The 27,142-nt window shown below is 39.8% G+C and overlaps 1 protein-coding gene across 1 annotated transcript in view; it reads right to left on the minus strand.

The window, feature by feature from the left end:
- Positions 1-279: 279 nt before the first annotated feature.
- The window catches only part of ANO2 (anoctamin 2), a 198,399-nt gene continuing 171,536 nt past the window's right edge, over positions 280-27,142 (minus strand). The window contains exons 20-25 of the mRNA XM_086610450.1: positions 23,702-23,850; positions 11,361-11,513; positions 11,207-11,259; positions 8,978-9,159; positions 2,155-2,260; positions 280-561 (exon numbers count right to left, since the gene is read on the minus strand). Of these exons, the coding sequence (XP_086466576.1) occupies positions 280-561; positions 2,155-2,260; positions 8,978-9,159; positions 11,207-11,259; positions 11,361-11,513; positions 23,702-23,850 (925 nt within the window). The remainder of the gene's footprint in view (positions 562-2,154; positions 2,261-8,977; positions 9,160-11,206; positions 11,260-11,360; positions 11,514-23,701; positions 23,851-27,142) is intronic.

Consider the following 27,142-nt stretch of genomic DNA (forward strand, 5'->3'; position numbering starts at 1 on the left):
CTACCCAACTCACATGCATCACCACACGAACCAGCTACAGCCACGATATAGTCCTTATCTTGAGCTGATGAAGTCTCAAAATGCTGCAGCCCAGACAGCGTATAAAATGTAACGGAGACCCTTGCACATGGACTTTCTAAGGAAGCAAAAGCAGCCTCCTTTTTGCTCCCTGTCTCTTCCTTGACTGTCTCTCCCTCCCTTCCTCCAGGTTCAGAATTGCGTCACACAGTAAGCAGGTATTGCAGAGGTAAGCACATTATGTCACTCTTCCCTAAGGAGTCACACTTCTGTGTGCCGTGAGCTAAAGGAGGTAAAGTGGCCTTTCTGACTTCGGTTAAACTGACAGAAACTGGCAGCCCGGATCCTTTTGCCTTTGGTCCCACTTTTTTGTTTCTCCTTGTCGCGTGTGATAAAGCTTTCAATCAGCTTCAGTTTTTCGTGCTCTTCCTTCAGGAAGAAGTCAACAAGCACACTCTTCTCCTTTTTGATCTGTTCACTGATGTCCTTGGGGATGTCAGGAATCATCCAGTCAACCAGAACACTGAGGAACATGACCAAGTTCTGCAAACACAGCAACAGACATGAAGCAAGAACGAAAAATCCAAATTACTCCCACTAGAGCAAAATCAAAACTTTGCTGTAGCTATGAGGCAGGTATCAAACACATTTTGCTGATGGCCCTTAGTATTAAGCAGATGAGTAAAGCCTGAGTTCAAGAAATAGCTCGCATTTGTGCACAACTCCCCCTCATTGGAGTGGCTGAATGAAACCATGCTTCAGTTAGGTTTGAAACGGGAAAGGACTTGGGTTCATCACATGATTCATGGCCTAAGTAGCTAAAATAGTCTCACTCTTTACAGGTGTTCAAAGGTGCTCAGTTCTCAACATCAAATTCATTGAGGCTGAGTTCAGAATCCATTACTGTAAGAGCAACATCAGTGAAAGCCTCCTCCAATGCAATCATACTCATGTGTTTCCAATGTGGCCTGAGCAGACAGCAGACAACTTTCAGGGTCATTCTGCCTTCATGAATTCTGTCTATATTCTTTCATCCTTCTGTCTGCTGACAAGCAGGACTTTTTTACGCTATTGCAGTGTACAAGCCACAACCCTGAACCTCAAGTGTCAAGGTCATTACAGGTGATGTTCATAAGGCAGAGGCAGGAAGCATACGGGGCAAAAAATTTCCCTCGTTTGTGAAATTTATAGATAAATTATGCTTTGGGATTTATATTATCATGATAACGCTTTGAAAACTGCTGTGTTGTGTAATGCCACAAAATGTGTGAGAACATTTGCTGACAAGGCCACTAGTACGAACCCTCCGTCCCCATCTGAGACAATGGAGCTAATTAACCAGGGAATGTACTCTGGCAGAAAAACAGGCAGGCTATTTGAAGCCCAGCATAACCAGTTGGTTTCAAACGTTTTGCAGTCAGTGGTGGAAAATTACTGAAGACAAAGCAAAGAAGCAGAAGAGGGCAACACAAACTAGGCAGGACTCACAGATACGCTTAGGAATATCTGGCAGATAAGGAGAAAAGACAGGCAAATTTCAATATGAGACATGGGCCGTCTTTGACCGTGGAGGAATCCCAGATCATGGAGGAGAGCAGAAGGCTTCTGCCATTTGGAAGGCAAGCCGTGATAGCAAATCCCTTGCCAACGAAATCTCCACACTGAGGAGAATTTACTCCTTTTACTTTTAGAAAGTAGCAAAAGACCTTGGAGGATTTATTACTTCTGTTTATTTCTTGCTTTGGGCAAAGAACGGCTTTTCACGAGCCTTCATAGTATTTATGTGCTTTTTACAAGTGGAGAGTATAAAAGCTGACAGAGTCCACTTAAGTGAAACGTTCAAGAGCCTGGGGTATCTAGGGGATCACTGCTAGTGCCAGAGGCTAATGCAGGCTCTGAGGCTTCCCTTCTGTGAAGGGAGGGGAAACCTTTGCTGAGGAAGCGTGCCGCAGTGCTCCAAAGGGAGAGCCTGTCCTGCAACCCACCGACACCTTGGCAGGCTGGATGCAAACACATCAGGCCGGGTATTTGCAAACAGAAAAGCTCTATGCGATGTGGACTTCTTTTGTGCATGCATTTCAATCCACTTATGATGACATTTCTGTGACTGAAATTGCAGCGACTCAACAGACCTACCTGAAATAGAATAACAAAAGCCAAGCGAGCAGATAAGACTGCCCAGTACTGTTTAGAAAACTCATATTGATTTTGGGACCAAGGTGGTTCTCTGTAGTCTTTGAACCTGTCAACGAAAACAGGTCAGTTATTACACAATTCCAGCAATCTCCTCCTGCACCAGTTGCTTTGATTAACACCATTTTCTAATCATGAAATCTAAGGAATCAAATCCTCCAGATGTTCCTACTTCAACCCTTATTATGAAATACAACTCCAGAATTAGAGCTGGACTATCTCCACTGAATTTAGCAAGCTTAGTCTGGTTTTCACAGTTGTAACCAAAATAAGAACATTGTTCTAATGTTGGAAATTTCCAGATTTTCCAGGATTTACAAATGCACCCTTTTTTTTTTGGTTAAAGTAAAATCAATCTCAGTGTACAGGGAATAAAGTGTTGAAATTAAAGCATAAAGATAGTCCAAGGCATTTTCAGACCAAAGGAGACATGCCTGCGTTCATTTCACCTAAATCTTGATTAATTTAGGGAATAATTCAGCCCACGTACAATCTGACTCACACTCTGGTGGCTTCCGTCTTTGCATTAACGACAGGGGGAGCCACGGGAAAGGCACTTCCTAAATTAACTGTCTAGTTTTCGACAGGATAAAACAGAGCCTTAGTGGTTTGGTGTAAAGGCTGATGCTTTTAGTATTATCATCAATCATTTGGAAGTAAACAACAGGCTAATAAAAGTCACAGATGCTCCTAAATTGGAAAGTTTTGCAAATAGCAGGAAACACAGAAAGCAATAAGAAATACAGACAGGAAACACAATGAGAATTATCTGGGCAAATGGAAAATAATTAAAAATAAAACAATTGAAGGATCTTTGAAAGGATAGAGTTTGAAAGAAAATGCAATGAAAATAGCCTGGAGCTTACAGTGGCCAGCAAGTTAGCACAAGTTTGAAATATGGCAGCAGGGCAGTATGACTTGTCGATGTATAAACAAAAGGCACGATGGTACTGGGGGGTATTAGCCCTTCTCTGAACAGCTCAGGTAAAGCCACACCTGGAATGCTTCATTCAGCCATTCAGCTGTGGGGATTTCAGAGGGGGAAAAAAAAAAAGGGAAAAAAAAGGAAAAAGATAGCAACAAATTGAAGGCAGTTCAGCAAAACAATCCAGGGGCTGAGGATACTGACTCACCAGCAAAGATTAAAGAAGAGCACATGTATTGCTCCACTTTGGTAAGTAACAGCCACAGTTGGACATGATAACCATGCACAAATTGTGCCCTTAGGACTGAAAAGGATAATTTAGTGCTGTTCACAGTGTTTGACTAGGAGTAATGGGATGAAATTAAGAAAGGGAAAATCTGTTTTGAATACCACAAAACACTTCCTGACAGTAAGATTCATTAGACTGTGGAAAAGCCTCCACTGGGGGATAATGGAGAAGGTTCATATATAAAATCTGTCAGCTTCAGTTTGCAGGTGTGCTTACCAAAATTACCTTCAGGTTCTATTCACATGGTTTTGCATGTTAAACTACACATTTACAATCCACACCCCCACTGCCTCCTACCTCCCCCCTGCCCCTCCCCGTCTAAGAAATTCAGTCTGAAATGCTGGGTGTAAATCTGTGCCACACCTTCTGGAGACAAAGGGCACAAGGTAGAACCCATGATGGGAGGAGGAGAAGGAGGAGGAGGGAGAGGAGGAAAAATCTACTTTAAATTGGAGGCTGTATTAATTTATGGAAGCACTACATTGACCATGTTAGACCCTGGATGATTTTTTTTGTTCATCGGTGCGTACAGAGCAGCCGAGCTCATTGTCCTGCCTCACACGGGGTTTCCGTTTGGTCCTGTGCTGTGCCTGCACTGTGAGATTCCTCCTCTAGTACCTTTCTGTACAATGCGGACTCCCATGTGCTTCTCAAATCTGTGTACGAGGGCTGCGGCGAGGGCCAGGATCAGTTCCCTTGAATTTAATCTGCTTGAACATCAAAGCCAAGGAAAACCACTGAGTTTGTTATGGATTTTGCCTAGCACTATAAATCAATCCTAGTCTTGAAACGGAGCCCAGGTTCACCTTCATGGGTCACCAACTGTGGTGGGTTTTTCATTTAATGTACTCCGCGCTTTACAAACTATGGAAGTGTTGCAGGACATCAGACCCCACGGAAATTTCTACTGGCTCAGCTGGAAATCACACTGCTTATGATGCCTGAGTCTACATTCAACAGAACACTAGCAAATGATTTATGGTGAAGGGAGGTGTTGTCAGAGCTACAGACAAGGTAGCTGGGCTTCCTCCCCACCTCCATTTTTAATTATTCTGTGGCACATGGGACTTCAACGTGCAATAATCCAGGGCTTTTCTAACCACTCTATGCTACAGGTCGTTTCTTTAAAAAAAAAAAGTCCATCTTTTCCCTCACGTCTTCAATTCTTCATTCTTAGAAAATTTGTTTCAGAAAGTACAATAGGAAGAGCAAACAACTGGTGGTCCACAGACTATTGTATTTTAAAAATAGGAAATATAACTCCACTGAAAAAGGACAAGAATATGAAGTAGTCAATGCGGTTTAAGAATAGAGCACAGGAAAGTTCTGAAGGGGAAAAAGAAAAAAGCACACTGAGAGTTAGAGATATGTTGAGGAAGTGAGGATGAATGGAGCAGACCAGGTAAGACTTAGATAAAACTGAACTGCAGGCAGAGCTAAGAGAAACATGCAAGTATATTTAAAAAGTATGTTGTGTGGGGAAAAGAAGGACTGGTAGAAAAAACCAAAATGCATATGTAGGCGGAAGTATGAATCAGCCTAAATAAGCTGATCTGTTTAATTTCCTTTTTCAGCTGGTCTTTGACAAGAAATTGAAGAAAACATGACCAAATCACAAGGAAGTGTTTCAGCAATGAGGGAGTATACAAGAATTGTTCAGGGAAAAACATTAGAATACACCACTGATCATGAGAATCCACCACTGATCATTGGGAGAAGATGAGATGAGTTCCAGGACATTAAGAAAATTGATTAATTCAAGGGCACTTTATAAATTTGCTGAATATTGGAGTAGATTTGTGTTAAAAGTCCCTTTAATGACTCCTATCTGCTGCTTTCTTCTTTTCAATGTGACCAGCATGCTTTCATGTACTTCATTATCATACCAGATTGTACAGATTAAAAGGGCTAAACCAATAAAACGTCACATAACTTAGCAAGGTTTGCTTTTAATTTTCCGTCAGCTACACAAATGTCCCTTCACTCTGAAAAAAAATCCTTACAACTAACGCTATGCATCCGAATGGTGTTACAGAGATGTTTATTTGGAAGCAGTGTCAAAGAGTTCACAATGTTGTAGAAAATGCTGCTCAAAACATTCAAAGAATGTATCTGGGCGTTCAGTGGGAGAGTTGTTTCTGGCTTGTTACGGTTATTTTTAAGATACCTTAATCTCTGGCAATGCCCGTAAGGAGCAAAATGCAGGCTTATTGTAACCACATTTATCTCTAGAGGTCATAGAAATCTAAGAATAAGAAAGGTCAGCTTGTTCCCAACATGTTTGCCAGAAACAGTAAAGCAGATTTTAGTTTCAGCTTAAGGGACAGTATTTGTTACTTGTCTCTTGGGACACATGCCAGATACCCCATATTTTATCACAGTGATACTTCTGTCCAAAGCTGTGATTTTGATAAGATTCAAATGAGGTGGGTGATCAGAAGAAACAGTGAATGTGGATGCTGACATCTTTCCCCAATTGTTTCCTGATAACAGAACAGACATCCTCTCATAGTTGTTTCTCATTCAGACTAGTACGTAGTCAAACATTCAGTATATACTTCTTGTTTGCAACCATTTATTTATTTTTTTTAAAACTCAGTGGCATAGACTTGATATTATTAGGCGGGACCAGTTTTATACCTAGTGTGGATTGTTCCCTTCTCCCTGTATTCTGGCTCTGTTGAATCCATGCTCATCTGAGAGTTCTATTTCATCACCATTGTTAATGCAGGCGATTCCAAATACACTAGCAGTCATACGTCATAAATAGCGGCCACTGACTGAGACCAGGTAACAGTGGCAAAGTGAAAGTAGAAAAGTCACAGTGGAGTGGGAGATCCATACAGATCAAGATGCTTGTTGAAGGAAAACACAGGCTAATTTGGGGATACAAATTAAAAAATGCTAGGAACTGAGAGCAGAAAAGCATTTCACAGACTTACAAGTCTATCAGAAAGTACGGAGATGCTGCACACTCTCACACATCACATTATACTAAGAAATAACTCCTGGCAACACAGTGAAATGGGGAATAGCAGAGCTCACAGGGAGCAACATTTTGAGAAAAAAAAGAGGACAGGCCCCAGGTTTAAAGAGCTTTACCCTTTGTCTGTCACAAGCAAAGCAGCAGGTAGAGCACAGCATGCAGCTTTAAGCACTGAAGAGCTATTTTTTTCTGTTCTGTCTGCCCTCAACTCTCATCTGACCTCTTCCCAAGAGGCAGCCTAGATTCCTTTAAGAAGGTTCCTGAGACCGGGATGTGACTGTGCTGAGTTACACGCTCTTTCTTAAAACTTAGGAGTCTTATCTGTGCTCTCATCTAGTCTTCACTGTAGTCAAAGGAAGAAAGTAGCTAAGTCCCAAAGGCAGTTCCAAGAGCAGTGCTTGAGTTAGAGGGCCAGCTTTCTCTCTGCATTTACTCTGCTTCCACTGAAGGAACTGAGATGCATAAGTTTTGTGGCTTATAGTTGGGTGAGATAAATACCCTGCTTAAAATCAGTGAGAGCTTCCATCTACCCTTTCTCAAGCTGTTGAGCAAAACATCTTATTCCCTAATAAAATCAGAATGGAAAAAACCTCTGATTTTGTGGGAGACACGTATGCAGTCTACATTTAGAAATGTGCAGTCATTTAGAAGCAAGTGGAGGTTTTTGCCTGCTTCAGGAACCTGGCTAGAATATGATCCCTTAAATAGCTAGTCAAAAGAAGCAAACTGTTCTGAAGGGCAATTTACAGCACCTGTTAGAAGCATAATTACAAAGTTAATTTCTCACTTTGCTTTTAAGTGGCTGCTTGTTTCTAAATTAATTTATTTTTAGGGGGGTAAAATCAGCAAATATTTAAATGTAATTAAACTTTTCGTGGGTTTTTTTTTTGTTTGTTTTTAAGTCAGAATGTTTGATTTATTTGAAATATTTTCTCTCTACAACTTTATCATGAAGATAAAGATTTTGGCAGGATAAAAATTTGCATCATAACTAGCTTTAGTTACAAGCTTTCTATGTCAAGCTGAGAGCTACTCTTGCAAATTTATAGAAGAGACTAATAGTCATAACTTAATAGTAACCCTATAAAAAATATTCACCTGCCTTAGCTATCTCTATTTACTCTGTGAATATAATTTCTTTAAGAAACTCTGAATTTCAGATATGCAGAAACGTAGGGATGATTGGAACTAATAATGAAGAAATCGATCTGTATTTTGAATACAGATTTATCAAGGACAATGAATTCAAGTGAACGGGAGAAAAGAAGAAAGAATTCTGAAGCTCTAACCAGAAAACACTACTTGGTACTTACAATATCTACAATACTAGCAGCATTTTCTGCCAGTATCTGAGTATTCAGTAAACCAGTATTGCAAGAAAAGGCCAGTCTGATGCTAGATGGCACATGAATGTCACCTGTAAGATCTGTCTCACCATTCTGCTCTGCTTGGTAACCGATTTGGTGCTCTTGTCTAGACACTGATTCTGAGAGAATATGGTGATAAGTTTCAGGAATCTCATCTTTGGCACCTTAGCCAAAATTTGAACTCAGAGTAAAACTACACAATGAAAACATGAGAACAAAGACCGGAGTTTGAGAAAGGAAACTGGGAAAGACAGAGGTGAACCTAGTTTTAGAACAAGGACAGGTTCAGATGGCAACTATCAGGAATGCTACATTCAAAAACCTTGCCATCCACCGGAAAAAGACAGTGAACATCAAAACAAGGGAGGCAAATTAAAGACCTAGGTGTAGTAAAAACCATATAAATGAAGGCTCTCCTTTCCAAAGAAAATGGAAGAGCAAGTTCTGTGATGATTTCTTGCTGTCGCAGAGGCTAAGCACAGTGTGATTTCAAGGGCGTTCAAAAGGAAGGTGAGGCAGGATGCTGAATATAGCACTGACCCAAGGGGCCCAGTTTTGAACAGCCTTGGGTTGTACTGCCTTAAAACAGTTCTTTGAATTTCTGCATATTTGTATAAAAAAGCAAGGTTACATTGAGAGCCCTGGAACTTGGTTTGCGATTTCTCATGTAAACTACTCCATGGATATCTGCATTACAGGAGCAGTGGGCTAGACATTTTGGATATATTTTAAAGGAAGTCAAGACTTGTTTCCCCAGTCTGAAAAGATGAATCTGAAATATAAGACATATAGATGGGGAATGATGGAATGGTGCAGGTTTTAAAGATGGGTTGAATATTTTGAAAACTTAGTACTCATCAAGTAAACGCTGAATTTAATAAAGAAAAAGAAAGCCTGGTTCTAACTTGTGGCTGTCCATTTTAAACACTCATTGTTTTTAATGGAAGGTATGTCTTTCAATAAAGAAAGGATATTTTTTATTTGAGTGAGTCTACCTAAATTTTTTGTTTTGCTTTTTAATGCACTGAAATACCGTTCTAAGAACCTTCTAACATAGTGAGAAAACTCGAAAAGCTGCACTCTTAACACCAGCTTTTTAAAGGCACAAATATTATCAGTTCCCACTTGGAAAGTTTTGTCTGACAGAAGACCCAAAGAAACTACTCTGACTATGCAAACTGTAATTAGAAGTACTTTACCTGCAGAATAAAACATCTTGTGCAAACGGGGAGTTTTCTGGCTGTGTTCCAGCCTTGAGGTGACTGACATTGAAGTATGAGAGCGTGTGATTGATGAAGCCATGCATGGTGCCATTTTGACTGTACGCATACTGATACATAAGGCGTGGAATGAAATCAGATGTGACAGCAATTACAAAAGCCTGAGAGACAAAAAAAAAACCAACCAAACAACAGCATCATGAATCTCTGTCTAACATGTTTCAGTGTAAGTTGATTCAGGTGATAATTTTCACATTCAAGTAATTTTGCCGTTGTGATGAAGCGAGAGTTAAATGGCCAGACGTGGTACAGAACGTATACTTATATAAATGCACAGTAGCCTGCTCTGTCTCTTCAGGGGAAGGTTGTAGTTAGGGAAGTGAAATATTTCTTAGAGCACAGAGTAGCAAAAACAATTAATGTACTGTACATTTCACAGAATCATAGAATCATAGAATGGTTTGGGTTGGAAGGGAACTTAAAGATCTTCTAGTTCCAACCCTCCTGTCACAGGCACGGACAACTCCAACTGCAACTGCAACTCCAACTCTTCAACTCTTTCCATCCCTGGAGCCACTAGAGGTTTATTACTAGTTTTAAAAAATGAGAACAAGACATAATAGCTAGCTGGTATAATTTGGAGTATAATTTGGTGTAGTTACACAGTGTTATGAGATAAACCAGTTGAGTGTAAGAGAGTAATCCTCCATTTCCCCATCTGACATCGGTGCATTTAATGCTGGTATAAAACTGGTATAATTGGGAAGTGAATCAGACACAGAAATATCTAGATTGCATGAATAAGAATTCATTAGCTTCCTTTAAAACTACATTTTGCTAAATAGTGTTTCTGCATCAGTATTATTCAGATAGAGAAGCAAAACAGGGCATTCAGTATATTTTAAAATTGGCTGTGCATATATTTATATTTCTGTCAACAAAAAGTAGTTAACTGGTATTTCAATGGAATCTCCAGAAAATAAACATGTTCAGAGTTCGATTGACACAGAAAATAACCAAGGATCATAAATCTGCAAAGCGTATTCAGATAAAATCAAGAGGCTGTAGAGTTTTGTTCATCAAGTGCAAATCGGTGCTGGAAAGCTGAAATCTATGCCTTGCAGCAAAATTATGGGTATGTGCAGGGCTGCACAGATTTCCTACCTTAAATCCTGGAAACTGTGGAGCCATAAATGAACAATGTTCCACCCAGGTCAAAAAACATTGCTTTTCTGGAGGTACTATAGTTCTCCCAGTTGTAATGATAGCTTACGTACTGCTACAGATTGTTGTTGTGCTGGCTGCTATTGTACTAGATAAATTGCATAACACCTCTGCGCAAGTTTCCCCTTCAGTAGTGACAATCATCTACCTTTCTAAAGTACTTAATATCTTTGATATTTTATGGATGCACTAGATGATCTTAAAGGTCTTTTCCAACCTAAATGACTCTGTGATTCTATGATCTATGGGTCAAAAACCCACTAGACAGTATTGTGATTAAACTCCTAGGACATAAGTCTATTTTATCTTAAAGCATATACAGGAAAAGTCTATTTAAACAACACACGCAGAACAATAAACATAATATATCTGTATTACAGGCCCACATTATGTTCATGCAATCGTTCTATGAAGGAATATGTCTTTCCAATAAGATTTTGTAGTTTGGGGATTATGAAACCTAACTCAATTAAAAAAAAAAAGAAAAGCTAATCTTACAGGAATACTCACTCTATGGGAGAAATCATATTTAGGGATATAACCACACCTATATATATATCAGAACAAATGCTATCTAGCTAAGGACTTTCTACTCCTAGAATCTAGGATGTTGTATTTAAATTCTTTTTATTCATACCAACAGTTATACTAGTACAGTAACAGAAAAGGGCATAGGTATGAACAAGAAGTAGATCTTTATCAATTGTCTGGAGTTTTGCCTGCTTACATCCCCTTCATTGGTTGTTATATGAGTTAGTCTTCCTGTCCTACATAACACAAGGATAGAGAGAATGAGATGAGTGAATGATCATCTCATTTGTAATCAAAATATGTTTTACACATCCACAAGAATGAACTGGATAATTTAGATTTTATTGTATTTTATAGCAATTGAGAAAACTAGACTTCACTTTTAAATTGGGTTAGAGGGACCATATAAGCTCCCAAGATTGTGGTTAGAAACTGGTGTAACCAAATACTTACATTAATGATAACTGAAAGCTTTCCAATACCACTCAAAATGTTATACCAAATTCCTGTAAGTGAAAACCATAGTTTATTAATGGATTTAATATATTTTTTCTTCTTTATTGAATTGTTAATGTTATCTTCATTGTAATGTTTTTTCATTACTTACCTATATCTTTTGCTCTTACTGTGTCTGGCCTCCTCAGTTCAGTAACAAACTTTTTTGCATCAAGCCGGACTTCTATGATGTTGTTCAGAAGAGCAAAGAGAGGTGCCAGAGGGAAGGAGGCAACAAAGAGTGTGACAAAGCCAAACTGGATAACTGGAATAGAAATATGCAATGTTTTCTGATATTTTCTGAAAGGATCTGGTAAATGCAGCTGACAGTAAATTGTTGATGAGCTTTGTGGGTTACAAAACCTATAAAACACCACTTCACAATTTGGTCCCAGTGATAAATATCACAAAGCAAGGCTACGAAAGAGAGAAAGATTTGTCACTATGTTTTATGAATGTTTCTAATAATGCTTCTAGTCTCTAGCACGTCAGTACAAGCCAAAGTAAATAATAAATTCAATAAAGGACAAAGGGTTTGGAGTGTATTCCTCTGCATTTATATATAATTAACTGATTAAGACTGTGCTGTTCTTCCCTGTTCTTTTGCCTGTAAGGAGAATGATACCGAAGTAAGCAAGAATAGAAAATCTACAAGGCATCACTGTTTCTTTCCAGCTTTGTTTGGAAAACTCGGTGGCAATATCTCAAGAGCAGGAACAGAATAAGCATCTTTGTGGATGCATCAGCCTATGGTGTCATATAGCATTTTCATTTCACCTTATGTCACTGATATCCTCCAAAGTCAGAAATCTTCCTCTTTAAGTCCTAGCAATGGAGAATGCTATTGTCACTTTTTTTTTTTTTCCTTGGGTTTGCAATTTAGGTGAAGTAGTTTGGGAGAAAGAAAGCGCTAGTTCACTGGTCCTAAAGGACAAGTAGTATTACAATGAAGCACAGACCTCCTGAGTTCTAGATGCTTGCTAGAATGGATACACAACTAATAAGCCAGGCTTCTTCCACAGGGGAAAAAAATCAACCAACCAACCAACCAACCAACCAACCAACCAACCAACCAACCAACCAACCAAAGAAAGCCCTCTCCCTTTGAAGTGGATGACAGTTTCTACCATCTTGTGCCCAGTACTAGACTACTAGCACCACAGAGTTCAGCTCAACACCCATAGTGTAATGATATAAACAAAGACCACGTCATTTTCTGAGTGAATTATGGCTTTTTTCTAGGGCATAGGATGACCTATCTCCATGTAAACAAATTATCTTCTAAGCAGTTAAAGAACCAATGTCACTTTACAAAACTCTCAGTGCTCTAGAGATGCTTAGAATAGCGTAGCAGAAAACCAAGTTTCTCAAAGCAAGCTTATTCAGTTTTTGGGTGAGCAGAGTATGCTTAGTCCCCCCTTCTTTCAGTGGCACTTTAGGGTCCACAGAATCTACCTCATCTGGGTAAGCCTCATTTGCATACAATTACAGCCTGAAGAGGGCTAACATTTTCTTTTCTCCAAGGTGCTGAGGAATTAACAAATTAAAAGGCTGTGCCTTCCATGGAAAGCAGGAGGCATCAGTAGCGAATGTTACTCATGAAACTGGATCATTTCCTTGTAAAAATGCTATATTATTTTAATGTAATACTGCAAGGAAGTGAGAAAGGTTTATTATCACAGAAAACTAAAGAGGAGTAGAAGAGGAGAAAAGAGACTGAAAATCATGCTGCCCAAATGCAAAGGCAGTAATCCCAATAAAATTAAACTAATAAATCTACCTGTGACGTATGCTTCAGAATTAAATTAATAGTAGAAAAGAAAAAACGTTGGTGTGTATGAGGCTCTATTTATTGTGGCTTCTTTTTCAGAAAATCCCTGTTTAAGTTCTTTCTCCACTCTAGGAGAAACATGTTGCACTTTTTGTGAAAATCAGGGTTTTACATAGCATAACCGTTTACTTTAAATTCATTTCCTTAGGCACTGTTGTACAGCAGACAACTAACAGATAAAACAGCTTTCTCCAGGATCTTCTCTTGCATGCATCTTTTTTTTGTGTGCAGATTGCAAGTCTTCTGACTGACATTCCTGCTTTTCTCTTCTTAGTGACAATATATTTGCACAGTAAAGTGTTATATCTCTATTATATATATGGCCTTTTGATTTTCATTCTCATTGTTTTGCTTTGAGATAAAAGAGTATGTCCTAACATACACTAAGATGGAACTTTTTCGAAGCACATAAAAATCCTATCCTTGAAATCATACTTTCCTGAATATTTTATGTTCAGATTCAGGAAAAGGAATTAACAAGGAAATAAAAACAGATGTTAGAGTAATGTCCCCCAAAACTGTATAATACTTAGAAAAGTACATAGCACCAAAATATGCTTTATTTGGTTTTAAGTGAATTTAGTAGGAATAGAGCTGGGAGGATTCTGGTAAAAAAAAAAAAAAAAAAGTAAAAAATGAAGTATTTGTAATGCTTTAAGTATAAACCACACACGCATTTGCTTTGATGTTGTTTGCAGCTCCTTTTGTTCTTTGCCTGGGAAAATGTAGTTTAATTTTTTTTCAAGTTCATGAAAGAATGTTCAAGGTATGCAAAGGACTTCTGGACAATTGTATAAATATGTCTTCATAGGAAATTCCATGCCAGAAGTGTTTGTGTGGCCATCTTGAAATCTCTTCAATCGTCTAGCCTCCTTTTTATGAAAGTGTGAATGATGCAAAAAGCAGGTAAAAAATCACAAAAACAAAACAAAGCATGCTATAATTGAGATGGTCTTGTGTAGTAAACTAGCAAACAATCATTCAAAACAAGCAGTCTGTGAACAGCCTCGGCAATTTAAAAGTACTTGTTTAGTTCGGTCAGTATTTGTAGAAACATGTCAACAAAGCTGTATGGATTGAGAAGAGAAGAATCTCTGCCATGCAGATCAGGTCCCAGAAGCAGATCAGGTCCCAGAAGCAATCTAGTCGCAGCAGCCTGGAGTTCTGCAAATGCTTGTTAAGTCGCAGTGGAAGCATTTATAATACTCCTAGAGCACTCACAATGACTCTTCCATCAAGAACAGCTGATACCAAGACATCCTATTTTTGGCCGGAGGACTTGATGGCAACCTTGGCATACCCTTTTTACATTCATGCTTATGCCATAAGGTCTCCTTAAAAAGCTTTTCTAGTGTTCAAATACAACACTATGACCCCACATAGAAGTTCTGCCTGACTTCGGTGGTTATTGAGTGCTTTGAGGCCAAAGGCCAGGGAGACCTGTGCCAGGATTTGGACCTTTGGACATCCAGCCTCTTTCATAGCTTTCCTACTTGCCTGGTAGGCCAGCCTGGAGACAGCAGAGATGAACATCACCCAGCCTCATGGCACAAGCTAGCGAACAAAGTGGTTGAGGGCTGTGTATAAGGGGAAATTGAGGACATGGGAAATAACACTTTCCCCTGGGGCACAAATGCAGAAGACTAGATGTGCTGTCAGTGATGCAGACCTTATTTCTGATGAGAAAAAAAACTATTGGTACCCAGGGCAAGTCATCTTTACTAACTGACTCACGCAGGAAAGAGGAAAGACCTCAGAGTGAGGTGCAACGTTCTCAACACCTCATGCCACATCTGCAACATCTCATCCAGGCTTAGGCTGGCTGGGCCCTGAGACAAAAACTATAAAAGATAAACATCATCAAGAGAAGTCTCTTAGATCACAGTGCTTTTTAGAAGCCTGCTTTTCACAGAAGCTGTTCCTCTGTGCACAGGGCCTGAACAGAACCCAACACCAACAAAGACATAGCACATGCTGTCCCGCTAAATCTGGCCTCCGAATTATGATTAAAAGCACAGATCAAGGCTTTTCAGTTACTGATCTGGAGAGTGCTGTCTAGCATTCTTATGTGAGGGATACAGAATCGGTCCTCAGCATGAAGCCTTCCACATTGAATAACACTCAGGTTCTACCAGATTTACACATCGCGTAGTGTGAATAGCTCTAGGATCTTTTATATCAAAATCTAACCTAAGAGAAGGTAATTGTTTACAATTCTGTTGCTTTTTTTCTCACCCCTGTATCAATAATATCTGTCATAAGATCATGCATTATTGGAAGTAAACAATGGACGAATGACTCCTATGCTAAGTGACTTTCTGAGTCCTAAGAAGAAACTTTTCAATATAGAGCCAAGTTTCTCTGTCTGAGAAACTAAGGAAAAGGTGTAATTTACTGCTCTTTGGTAATAAATGTATGCAACAAGCCTACACACAACAGGCTGACTTGATATTTTCAAATCCATCCTCATTACAGAGATTATAGAAAAATGCAGGTTTCTCTTCAGTGATTCCTCTTTTTTATTTTTTTCCTTCCTTTCGCTGCCTCACACATTGCCTTTTTGATGGCTTTTCCTGCTTTAGGGGAAATTCTTCCAAACCTCTAAGATTAATCCTTATGGTAGTCAGTAGCTGCAGACATTGGATCTGATCATTTGCTTCTTAAAATTCAAAAGGGAGTTTTACCACTGATTTTTAACAGAAGTTGGATGATGAAACCCTTTATTATTATTCCTCTTTGAAGAGAAAATGTTTTCGATTAATTGCTACATGAACTTTGGACTCTTAGAGGGGTTAGACTGGAGAAGGTCCAACCTTAGAAGATTCTAAGAAGGGAAGACCAAATGAAGTAAGAATCTGAAAGTCATTGCTGATGTCAGTTTCTTCTCAAGAAAACAGTCAGTAGTAGTATAAATTTCACACATTCAATTGGTTTTGGAGTCTATTTCATAAAGTTTGTTTCATTAGCAATATTTATTACTACTCTAAACATCAATTTCTTGACAACTCTTATCACTGCAGGCTCATTACACATGTTGCAAGCTTGCTATCAGCTGGATGAGAAAATTTTTACACATGCTGCCTACTTCGGGAAGGCATGTGTTCTGATGTATTGGGCTGAGTCAAAAGTCATTGAATAGTTTTAGAAACAGGAAGTACTAATGACAAATTTGACACATGTTAACAACGACAATTTATGTTTCAGGATTCCTCGAGCAAAATTTTCTAATCACTCAGGAACATAAAGAGTGTCTCTGCTGAAAAGTGACTACTAAAAAATACAAATATATATCAGTTAATAACATAAAAACAAACAGTCGTCAGAAATTTCACTGGTGCAAATCAAAACTAAGTGCAGACATGCTATTGACTGACAAGGTTTGTTTAAGAAAGAAGTTCAGCATAGTCTGTGACTGAAATCAGAATCAGAATTCAGCTCCCTGAAGAAATGACCCATAAAAGCTTTCCCCAAAGGAAAAATTAGAGTTTATTTCCCATGGTGACATGTTGGTCTCTTCTTCCCATACTGCTGGTATCTGTAAAATGCCACTGAAGTCAATGGAAGTCTGTCTGACTTGTAAACTTTGGGTTTTATCCTCTTATGTTTTCTTCTTTTTTTAGATTTATATCTGACTTTTACCTTAAAACTAAATGTCTTGATCCTGATGTTTGTTCTATGTTACATGAAAGTCATGTACTTGATTTTGCTGAACCTGCTCCTAGTTAGATGTTTCACTTTCATAATTAATAACTCTTGAAATACAACTTTGAGCAAGAATCAGAATCCATTAAACCATCATTCCTACTGGCTGCCCTGAATTCACTTGCAGTGTCCACCCTGCAGCTGCTGACTTTCTGTCAACCAGTTCAGAGCTATTGTGGCACAATTCTTCAAGAAAACTTGCATTGCAGATTATTAATAGAAGATTTTGTCTAAGAAAAGCAAATAAACTTTTGCCTCATATTTTCCAGCCCTGTCCTAGCTACCTATTTCATTGTCTTTTTTAAAGCCTTGGTTTGAAAAAATCCTTGAGTCCTTATTTAGGGTCAGGAAACATCCTAGTGTCACCAGTAGTTAGCCCAAAGCCTCAATACAGCACCTTTTCTTTCTAAAAAAGACAAAACTACAAGTAGCCATTCTTCTCTTGGTATGTCTTCCTGAGGCAGAAGGACCTCTCAGTAAAATCATGGGTTTGTGAATGGAGAGCCAACAAGATGCGAAGCCAACAAGCCAGTAGAAAGCATCATTTTCCCTTCCCATGACATCTAGTGGAAATAATGAGAAAACTTCCTACAGACAAACACATTTGCTTTGGGTTGGAGATCACTCCTGAGGTGGTGGGGAAGGCATAGTGGTATAGGTGCTGGCTGGGGGACAGCCAGAAGTGGGTTTCCTGAGAAACAGGATCAGCAAGCAACTGATTCAATTTAGGGTGATGTTAAACATTTTAGTCTGACAACCTATATTTACACTTGAAGAGCTGAGCAACTTTAGGAGGCCTTGTAAAACACATGAGCTGAAAGATAACACTCCTGGGGCACTTGAGCAAAGGCTGGCTCTAAGACAGAGATGGCCCTAGCCTGAGTGAATGAAAGAAACTCGGATTGTTTTTCTCTTGCCAACTTTTCTCTCTTTCCTGTTTGTGTTTTTTTGTGCTTACTGTTAATAGATAAACCGTGATTAGAGGCCCAAGCTCAGTATTCCCATTAGCCATCACACTGCCCCTTGTTTTAATAGTGTTAGTGGCTTTGTTGAGATGGACTAGAGTGACTGCCATTTTGCAGAATCAAACTCCAGTTAACAAAGGTAGAACCACATTTCCCAACATGGAAATTACAGGAGATGATATAAATCCAGTAAATCTCACTATTTCTACTAACTTACCTATACTTGAACAAGGGGAGGGGACAGGGAGAGGAGGGGAAAATCTCTCCAAGGCTTCAGGCTTCCTAGTATAAAAAATCAGAATAAAAGGAAATTCCAGCAGCTTTGAAATGGCCATTTCAAAATGGAATTAGGATAGTTATCATCAAAAACTCTTTTTCCTGTGGGACATCCTACTGCAAAACACATCCTGAGATCACTCCAAACAGTATCCCTCAGACAACTGATGCCTCACCAGGGCTAAACTGCTTCATAAAGTAATGCAAAGAGAATGTATGATTTGCCACACGGGGAGTGGGCTAGACTCCAGGTTTCCTTCAGAAAGGGCACATGTCAACCTTTTTGATAGAAATTAGTAGAAGAAACTCTATATGAGTAGTAAAGGAAAGGACTGATTAGGATACAGTCTAACGAAAGGCAGACCTGGAGTCAAGAGTTTCAGCTTGGTCAGTGGCTTTCTGTGTAGTGTTAAAGATGTCATCTATTCTTAAAAGTAGGAGCATCCTGGCAGGACAAACCTGAATGTAGTGAATATTCACACACAGATACATGATCTGTCCGTGCCTGTGTCTGCATGAAACCCCATCATCATCTGAACGCGGGAACCCAAAGGCTACAGTAAGCCCAGTCTACAGTTTCTTATCCAGCTGCTTCGTTCCTGGTTGAGCAGATAGCCACTCATACCAGTGGGAGCTTGCCTGAGTAAATCAGTATGAAAATTAAGAATTAAGTTCTGAAACAGCAGTCAGATTTCTCTCTTCTGCTTAATATCATACCTCTTCTTACATCCTAGTCATTCTGCCTTTTTAAGCAATTCAAGTGAAAAAAAAATGCTTCCTCTGCACTTGCTGCGTTGTTTCTCTTCCCTCCCCCTCTCAAATCAAATTTAGAAAAACAGGTAAATAAGCTGCGCAACAGCCTCTTGCCTCGCCATTCCAGCTAGATGCCCTTCACAACAATCCCAGATGACAGGTTCAGCGCTGAGCTGCACAAAGTGCTTCCTGTCAGCGTGGGTGGTCTGAGTCACTCCGCAGTGAATCTGACAGCTGAGTGCCGTGATATGGACCCGGGGCAACAAGCGGGCTGGGGAGGTGCAGCTTGGGTTTCATCTGCTGCGCATTTGTCTTGAATCCCACGGGTAGGGCATAGCTCGCTGTGGCACACTACAAGGCTCAGTGAGCTATTCTCTTCACTTGAGAAGCTAATTCTCCTGTTCTAAACAATTGTTTAGATTAGTAAGTCATCCGCTCATTTGCAGGGCACCTATCTAATTATCTCTGAATGACTGCAGGATGAGGCACTCAACGTTGTTTGTCATCTATGCACAAGGGACTAATCTAAAATACAGGCTCAGTGACCAGTGATTTATAACATATAAGCTTATATATATAAGATTTATAGCTGAGACCCAGATAGGATGAGTTATTCCAACAAGGCAGACCTTTGCATCTAAGCGGTGTCCTCATCAATGAATCAAGGGTGATCTCCTGCACAGACATCTCGAATCAGGGTGACGGCATCATCTCAGATGCAATGGGGATTTGCCACAGGTAACAGAGTTGAAAGAGTTTCTGCCCACACCTGGACGCTTTGCATTAGGACCAGTATATGTTTGGAAAGTTGGATATTCTAGTTAATAACACACTCAAGGCTCCATCCTGCTTCTGTATCAAACACACTTCTCGGTTATCACAGAGTGTACTCAGCAGCCTCTGGCCCATTATAACTGGGGAGAAGTCTGGCTCCTCCTTACCCTGCTGGTGGCATTCACTGTAATTACTCATTCATGCTGCAACTGATCCTGTGCTCTAGCTCGTAGCATGAATAAGATCAACTACCACAGATGTGCAAAGACAAGAAATTAAATATTTATAAACAGTTGTATTTATTCTGTCTGTTTATTACCAATAACTAAACGTCCTTGTCCTTAGAGAGAACTAGCTAGCAAGGAAATTTTGGATGTTAAAGTGCAGACATTTCTGAGTTATGCCTGAGCACAAAAACATATGAAAATGTTTACAAGGGGAAATGTCTATATTTTTTCACCATTGTTTAGCTCAAAAAGTTGCAAAGAAGTGTGCTATAAATTTCCAGGAGGAAAAATCATCTTGGGCTGAAGTAATGAGTAGAAAAAATAAATTCTAAAGGAGAAATTTTCAGCAAAGTATCATCACATGCAGAAAGAGATAAGGTAGCAGAGACTGCAACACACAGCCAGATCCTACGGTGAGTTGAAACAACTGAGAGAGAGATGATGGTAGGTGAGGACTTATTTTTGTCAACTTAATGGCACTATAGAGGGCAAGGTTCAGATCTATAAACATATCCATAAAAGAGATCCCCAAATCTGCCATTACATGAAGTACCTTATATACCCTTACATATGTATGTATTTACATAAATCCACCACTATATAAAATCCCATATATGCATTTATAAATATATTATATATTGTATCTACAAATCAATATAGTTATTTTTATATATATAGATAAATCATACATGGTGTTCACTTTTTTTTTGTCATAAAATGCATTCTCTTTCAGATGTTTTGAGAATAGTGGCTTGTTAAAACAGAAGTTGTCACATACAATATTTAACAGATGTCTGGAGTTAGATAACAGGCCCATTGACAAGCTGTGGTTCTCTCCTGAACACTTTTATGCCCTAAAGCTTGGGTTTGCCTAGATAATATCTCTTCTTCCTCCTCCCCCACCCATATCATTCCCTCTTTCTCCTCCCCTGCCTCTCAAGGGTCTACTCACGAGGTAGCTACAGGGCTGAAGGATACACTGCAATTTTCATTTGCATCTAGTGTGAAGAGCTTGGATTCTCACTTACTCCCTAGCATCCCTGTGTGCTGCTTCCTCTCAGGTTTATTTCCCTGAGGATTGTGTCTCAGGGATGCAGGACTGAGTTATTTGACGACTATTTGCACCTTTGTCCTCCTGGGTTCAGTTAAGTCATAGAGATACTCTTTGGAGTTTATAACAAACACACTTTAGAATGAGAAAGAAGGCATGTATATATTTCACTTTGGAATTCTCCATCAGATGCTTTATATTTGTCCTTGGCTAATTCATCTGTACCGTACTCCTTTATCCCAACGCTTGACCTGTTCCTGCTGGAGCAGTTGATGAGTGTATGTGGATGCATGGAGATGAATGCGATCAAACAATCTCAGTGAAAGCAGCAGAGGATGCTTTACCAAGCAGAATTATACCAAAAATGCCTAGTTGTTGGATTTACTCTCCGAATCCACTTATACAGACCAGATACTGTACTCAGAATTTTGAACATGATTTTATAAGTATCAGCACAACTTTGGACAATGGAGTTACGTTTTCTCTCGAGAAAGTGCAGTCAAGATGCCAAAGGGACCAGACTTCCAAATTATAACTAATGAGGACAATGGCACAGTGCCAAACATGTTAAAATGAAAATAAATTATTAATGATATTTTATTTGAACAAACTCAGTGCTTTAAAGTTTATTTCTTGACTCTTGACTTCCAGATAGCAGAAAACGCTCTAATGTTGTGTCTCAAATGACTTACAGTGAACACACTGACCTCAGATCCTAAATCAGAGTGTCTTTTAATGATATGCAAATGATGGATCAAGTCCCTAAGGTATCAGCAATCTACATTTGCAGATAATAAAAAGCGCATACAGTTCCACTCTGATAGACATTGCATCTTGAGAGGCGTATTTCTGTGAAGCGCAGATCCAGGTCCTAGATCCCACCTAGTGGAAATCAGGAACTGCTGTCTCCCTGATGGTGTGGTTACCAAATATGTAACTGGTGACACCTTGCCACTTCAAGAAAGAATTGCTCCCAGTTCCATCTGGATTTGCACCAACCTACTTCTCTCCTCCAATGTGGCAAAGCAAACTGTAGCGCAACCTTGAAAAAGTGCTGATCTCTGCCATAGTTTAGCAGCAATTTAAGTAATTGCAAAAAACAGCAAGCGCATATGCACGCATGGACAATACACACATGGTGGGCACCAGCCTTTCAAAGTTAGAAAACTGCTGACTTTGACAGAGTTGCTCCTACTTTACACAGGTTTGAAAGATGACCAAATGTCTGGCAGTGCATACCACTAGTGATGTCAGTCACTTCAGCAGGGTGATACATGCAGAGGAAGTATGCACATGCTACTCAAAAAACTAGAGACTGCTCGTTAAAGAACTGGTATGAAAGGTGGGAGACTGGGAAAATAATTCCCAAGCATGTTCTAGACTTCCTTAGAAAGTGTGACCCCCTCAATGCCTGCATGCCACAGCTCCATGAGTAAAATGGGAATAACAGTTCTCCATTCCATTGTCTCTTTCAGCTGAACGAGAAGCTCTCATAGGCTGAAGGTTCTTTCCTGTTGTGTAAGCATGTCGATTTTACTTTAAGCATAGCTGGGAATGCTGTGTTCCTGATTCAACATCATGCAGCATTCAGTCATGATCTAAGACATCTAAAAAGATATTTCTACAGTTTTCTGTTGTGAAGGATAATTTACTTCCATGAGAAAATACACATTTATATTTTGGAATCTACATATTTTTATGCCATTTGAAACATTAATGAGAAATTATCATTTTGGGAGGAGTTACACCAGATGGTTGTTCTGCCATTGAGAAGGACCTCAACAAGCTGGAGAAATGGTCCAAGAGGAATTTCCCAAAGTTCAACAAAGGAAAGTGTAAAGTCTTGCACCTGGGGAGGAATAACCACAAGCACTAGTAGATGCTAGGAACTGACTAGCTGGGAAGCAACTTTGTAGAAAAGAGCCTAGGCATCCTGGTGAACAGCATGTTGAACAGGAACCAGCAATGTGCCATAGCTACAAAGAAGGTCAATAGCCTTCCAGGGTACATTAGGAAGAGCACTGCCAGCAGGTCGAGAAAGGGGATCCTTCCCCTCTACTCAGCACTACTGTGACCGCACCTGGAGTGCTCTTTTCAGTTCTGTGCTCCCCTGTACAAGCAAGACATGGACATACTGCAGTGAATCCAGTGAGGAGCCACTAAGATGATTAAGAAATTGGAGGATTTGACATACAAGAAGTTAAGAGAGCTGAGATTGTTGTATCACAGGAAAAGAAGGCTTTGGGGGATCTTACCAATATGTTTCAAATATCACCTGGAAGGATTAGAGAAGACAGAGCCAGACTCTTCTCAAGGGTGTCCAGCAAAAGGACAAGAGGTGATGGGCACACATTGAAATATAGGAAAAGATATTTAAACATAAGAAAAAAACGTTTTTACTGTAAGGGTGCTCAAATACTGGAACAGGTTGCACAGAAAGATTGTAGAGTCTCCATCCCTGGAAATATTCAAAACTCAACTGGACAACTGGACAAGTCCCTGAGCAGCCTGCTCTAGCTGATCCTGCTTTCAGCAGGGGGTTGGACTAGGTGACCTCTGGAGGTCCCTTCCAACATTAGCTATTCTGTAATTCTGTGGCTGTATGATTTATATGCACTGTTCTCAGCTGGGAACCCTGGACTCTCACAGTATAAGTATTAGCAAATACTAGGACTCATCATTGTTGCTATGCTGGTAATGTGGTAGGCTCATAGCCCTGCTGTCTTGCATGTAATTTTGCAAAGCTACAAGTGTTTTGGGTTTTTCCCCCTTTATCATGCCAAGTTATGCCATACAGTCACATGATATACGGTGATTAGTCCTGTGTAAAACTATGGTTATTGCAGAAAGAGAAAAGGAATTCAGGAAACTTACTCATTTCCATGTATTCTGGAGTCAGACCAGTGAAAGGTTCCAAGATGTAGTCAAGATCCCATTGCTGAGGGTCCTTTGACTGGTTGGTGTCCGTTTCCTTTGGCTCAGTTCTTTCATCCTTCAGCTTCCTGAAGAGCTTCTTTAGCTTCCTGAGGAATAAAAGTTCAGATTGAACCAACTCTTTGGGTTTTCCCCTACAAGACTTGGCCTAAGTCTTCGCACAGCCAAATAAAATCTGTATCACGTTACTTTGATATCCCATAGCCTTAGTTTACACCATCCTCCTAAATTCTTATGCAGCTTATTGCCAGGCTACAGGCTGCTGGTGACAGCAGCTCCTGTGTTCCCGTGTCAAGAGAAAAATTACAACAGCATAACTCCTAAAATGGAGTTGGACCTAGTATTTTTTAGTAATTGTTTCTCTCTAGATGTGTGTGGCATGGGCATGTTCCTGCAGCTCAAGCACGCACCTTGGATCTAAATAATATTAGCAATGAGTAATACCCTCAAAACCAACACACTAGGCACTTCTCCCTCAAGAAACAAACAAAATACTAGACAGCTATGGGATGCCTTCATACCAAATATATAGTACAGGTGTATTTTTCTTTCACTATGAAACTTGGGAACTTCCAATGTTATATACTTTCAAAGTCAAAAAAACTGGACATATTGCCAACCAAAGAGGGTGCAAGAATGCACTGATTCCTGAACCTGGTGGACTTATCAACATTTTAGCAGAAAAACTGCCTTTTGTTCAAAGCAAAAGGAAATGAACACCTCTGCTAATAAATCTGCAGCATCAAAAAAAGAAGTGTCTCCAAGATATTGATAGGTCCAAAGCCATTTGGGACTGTAAAAATTGTTATTATTGACTTAAAGCCAGCCCTGTGACTACCAGAAAACATCTACAACTTTTCAGGTTCCAGTGCTCTCTTATCATAAGGACATGTAGCTGACTTTATCTAAATAGACAAAACCAGATGATGCTTGTGGAACCTTAAATGGGAAGCACTCTTCTTTTTTTGACCAAAACGATGCTACAACTGAAAAAAATGATAAAATATGTACCTATGAAATGCAAAGTATAAGCATTGTCTTAATTTTACTAATGCCTTTCATCTCAGAGAAATGTAATTCCCTTGCTTCTACCTAATGTGCAAACAGAGTTCAAATTAATGGAGAGAATCAGATTCATGAGAGAGTTTCAGAAAAGTCAGTAGAATTTGGTCTCAGAGAGGTGTATCATTCCTGCCATGCACAAACAGAAATCCTACCTTAGTCACTTTGGATTCAAGAACACATTATTACTAGAAAAGTGTCACTTGAGACATATGCAGAAACAAACTCTTCAGCGCTCCACAATGCAGCCCATACTGGAACTCACTTGAACTTCTCTGCAAGTTTATTCCTGAAACACTGGGAACTACACAATTCTATCACTACTAGCATCAAAATTGAAACATTTATTGCAAGCTTATGTGAAAAATATATATTTTGAAGTATTTTTTTTCCTGAGAATTTATCAATATAAGGCAACCTCTGAAAAACTTACTTCACCAGGATTTAAATCATTTAGGTACTTGCACAACCGTATGATCTTTCTTCAGAGATTTCTCCTAAGAGTTTTAGAGGTACTGAATTTTCCTTCAGCTATGCAGCAGTGTGTATAAAGGTGGAACACTGAGCTAGCACACAACCACTGTTATGGTGAGACAGTATATATCTTGCAAGACTAACTGTGCTGGTGAGTTTTCACTGCCTTTGAAGCAGAAAAGCAAAACTGTTTCCTACCATTTCTTAAGTAAACACAGATCAGTTATGTCTCCCAGCTCCCTTAGATCAGAAGAAATTGTACCAGATATTCTCATTTTGACCACGTTTTACAATAACATCATCAATTTTGACCAGACTATAAATTACTGACATAGGTGAGCAATTATTTGTGCAATTATTTCTTTGTATCTTAGTAGGAATAGTAGTATCAATCACTGTCCCACTGAGATGAGGATACGAATTTCACTACACTGACAAATACACGAGTTTCATAAGTACTGTACTCTCACAGTAAAATGAATCCGTCTCTAAAAGAAGAGGAAAGTATTCCCAATGCCTCCCACAGATGACATTTTAAATGCATGTGCATCAATAACTTCATGTTATTTATTTATTGACACTGTCCCACATGACATCCTTGTCTCTAAAATGGAGAGACACGGATTTGACAGATGGACCACTCGGTGGATAAAGAACTGGCTGGATGGTCGCACTCAAAGAGTTGTGGTCAATGGTGCGATATCTACATGGAGACCAGTGCCAAGCAGTGTCCCTCAGGGGTCTGTTCTGGGTCCAGTGCTGTTCAACATCTTTGTCAGCGACATGGATGACGGCATTGAGTGCACCCTCAGTAAGTGTGCCGATGACACCAAGTTGTGTGGTGCCGTGGACTCACTTGAGGGAAGAGATGCCATCCAGAGGGACCTTGATAGGCTTGAGAAATGGGCCAGTGCTAACTGCATGAGCTTCAACAAATCAAAATGCAAGGTCCTTCATCTGGGTCGGGCCAATCCTAGGCATAAATACAAACTGGGCACAGAGTGGGTTGAGAGTAGCCCTGAAGAGAAGGATTTGAGGGTGTTTATAGATGAGAAGCTCAACATGAGCCAGCAGTGCGCTCATGCGGCCCAGAAGGCCAACCGCATCCTGGGATGTATCAAGAGAAGCGTGGTCAGCAGGTCAAGAGAGGTGATTACTCTACTCTTGTGAGATCCCACCTCGAATACTGTGTCCAGTTCTGGTGTCCCCACCGTAAGAGATACATAGATCTGTTGGAGCGTGTTCAGAGGAGGGCCACAAAGATGATCCAGGGGCTGGAGCACCGCTGCTACGAGGACAGGTTGCGGGAGCTGGGATTGAAAAGAGAACTTGAAAAGAGAAGACTTCGGGGGGACCTAATAGCTGCCTTCCAATACCTGAAGGGAACCTACAGGAAGGCTGGGGAGGGACTTTTTATAAGAGTGTCCACTGATAGGACAAGGGGAAATGGGTTTAAGTTGAAGGAGAACAGATTTAGATTAGATTTTAGGAAGAAATTCTTCAGTACAAGGGTGGTAAGACTTTGGAATAAATTACCCAGAGAAGTTGTGGATGCCCCCTCCCTGGAGGTGTTCAAGGCCAGGTTGGACGGAGCCTTGAGTAGCCTGGTCTAGTTGAGAGGTGTCCTTGCCCATGACAAGGAGGTTGGATTAGATGATCTCTAAGGTCCCTTCCAGCCTATGCCATTCTATGATTCTATGTTTCTATGACTTTACCATCGCAAAATTCCCACGGAAAAATGCAATAGAATGAGATATTTCTTAAAGATCAAGGAAGCGAAATACAGTTGAATTAGCACAAAACATCAAGTTTTATACTTATTGTATGTCTTCATTTTGCAGATGA

Source organism: Tauraco erythrolophus, chromosome 4, assembly GCF_009769465.1.
Source record: "Tauraco erythrolophus isolate bTauEry1 chromosome 4, bTauEry1.pri, whole genome shotgun sequence".
Classification (NCBI taxonomy): domain Eukaryota; kingdom Metazoa; phylum Chordata; class Aves; order Musophagiformes; family Musophagidae; genus Tauraco; species Tauraco erythrolophus.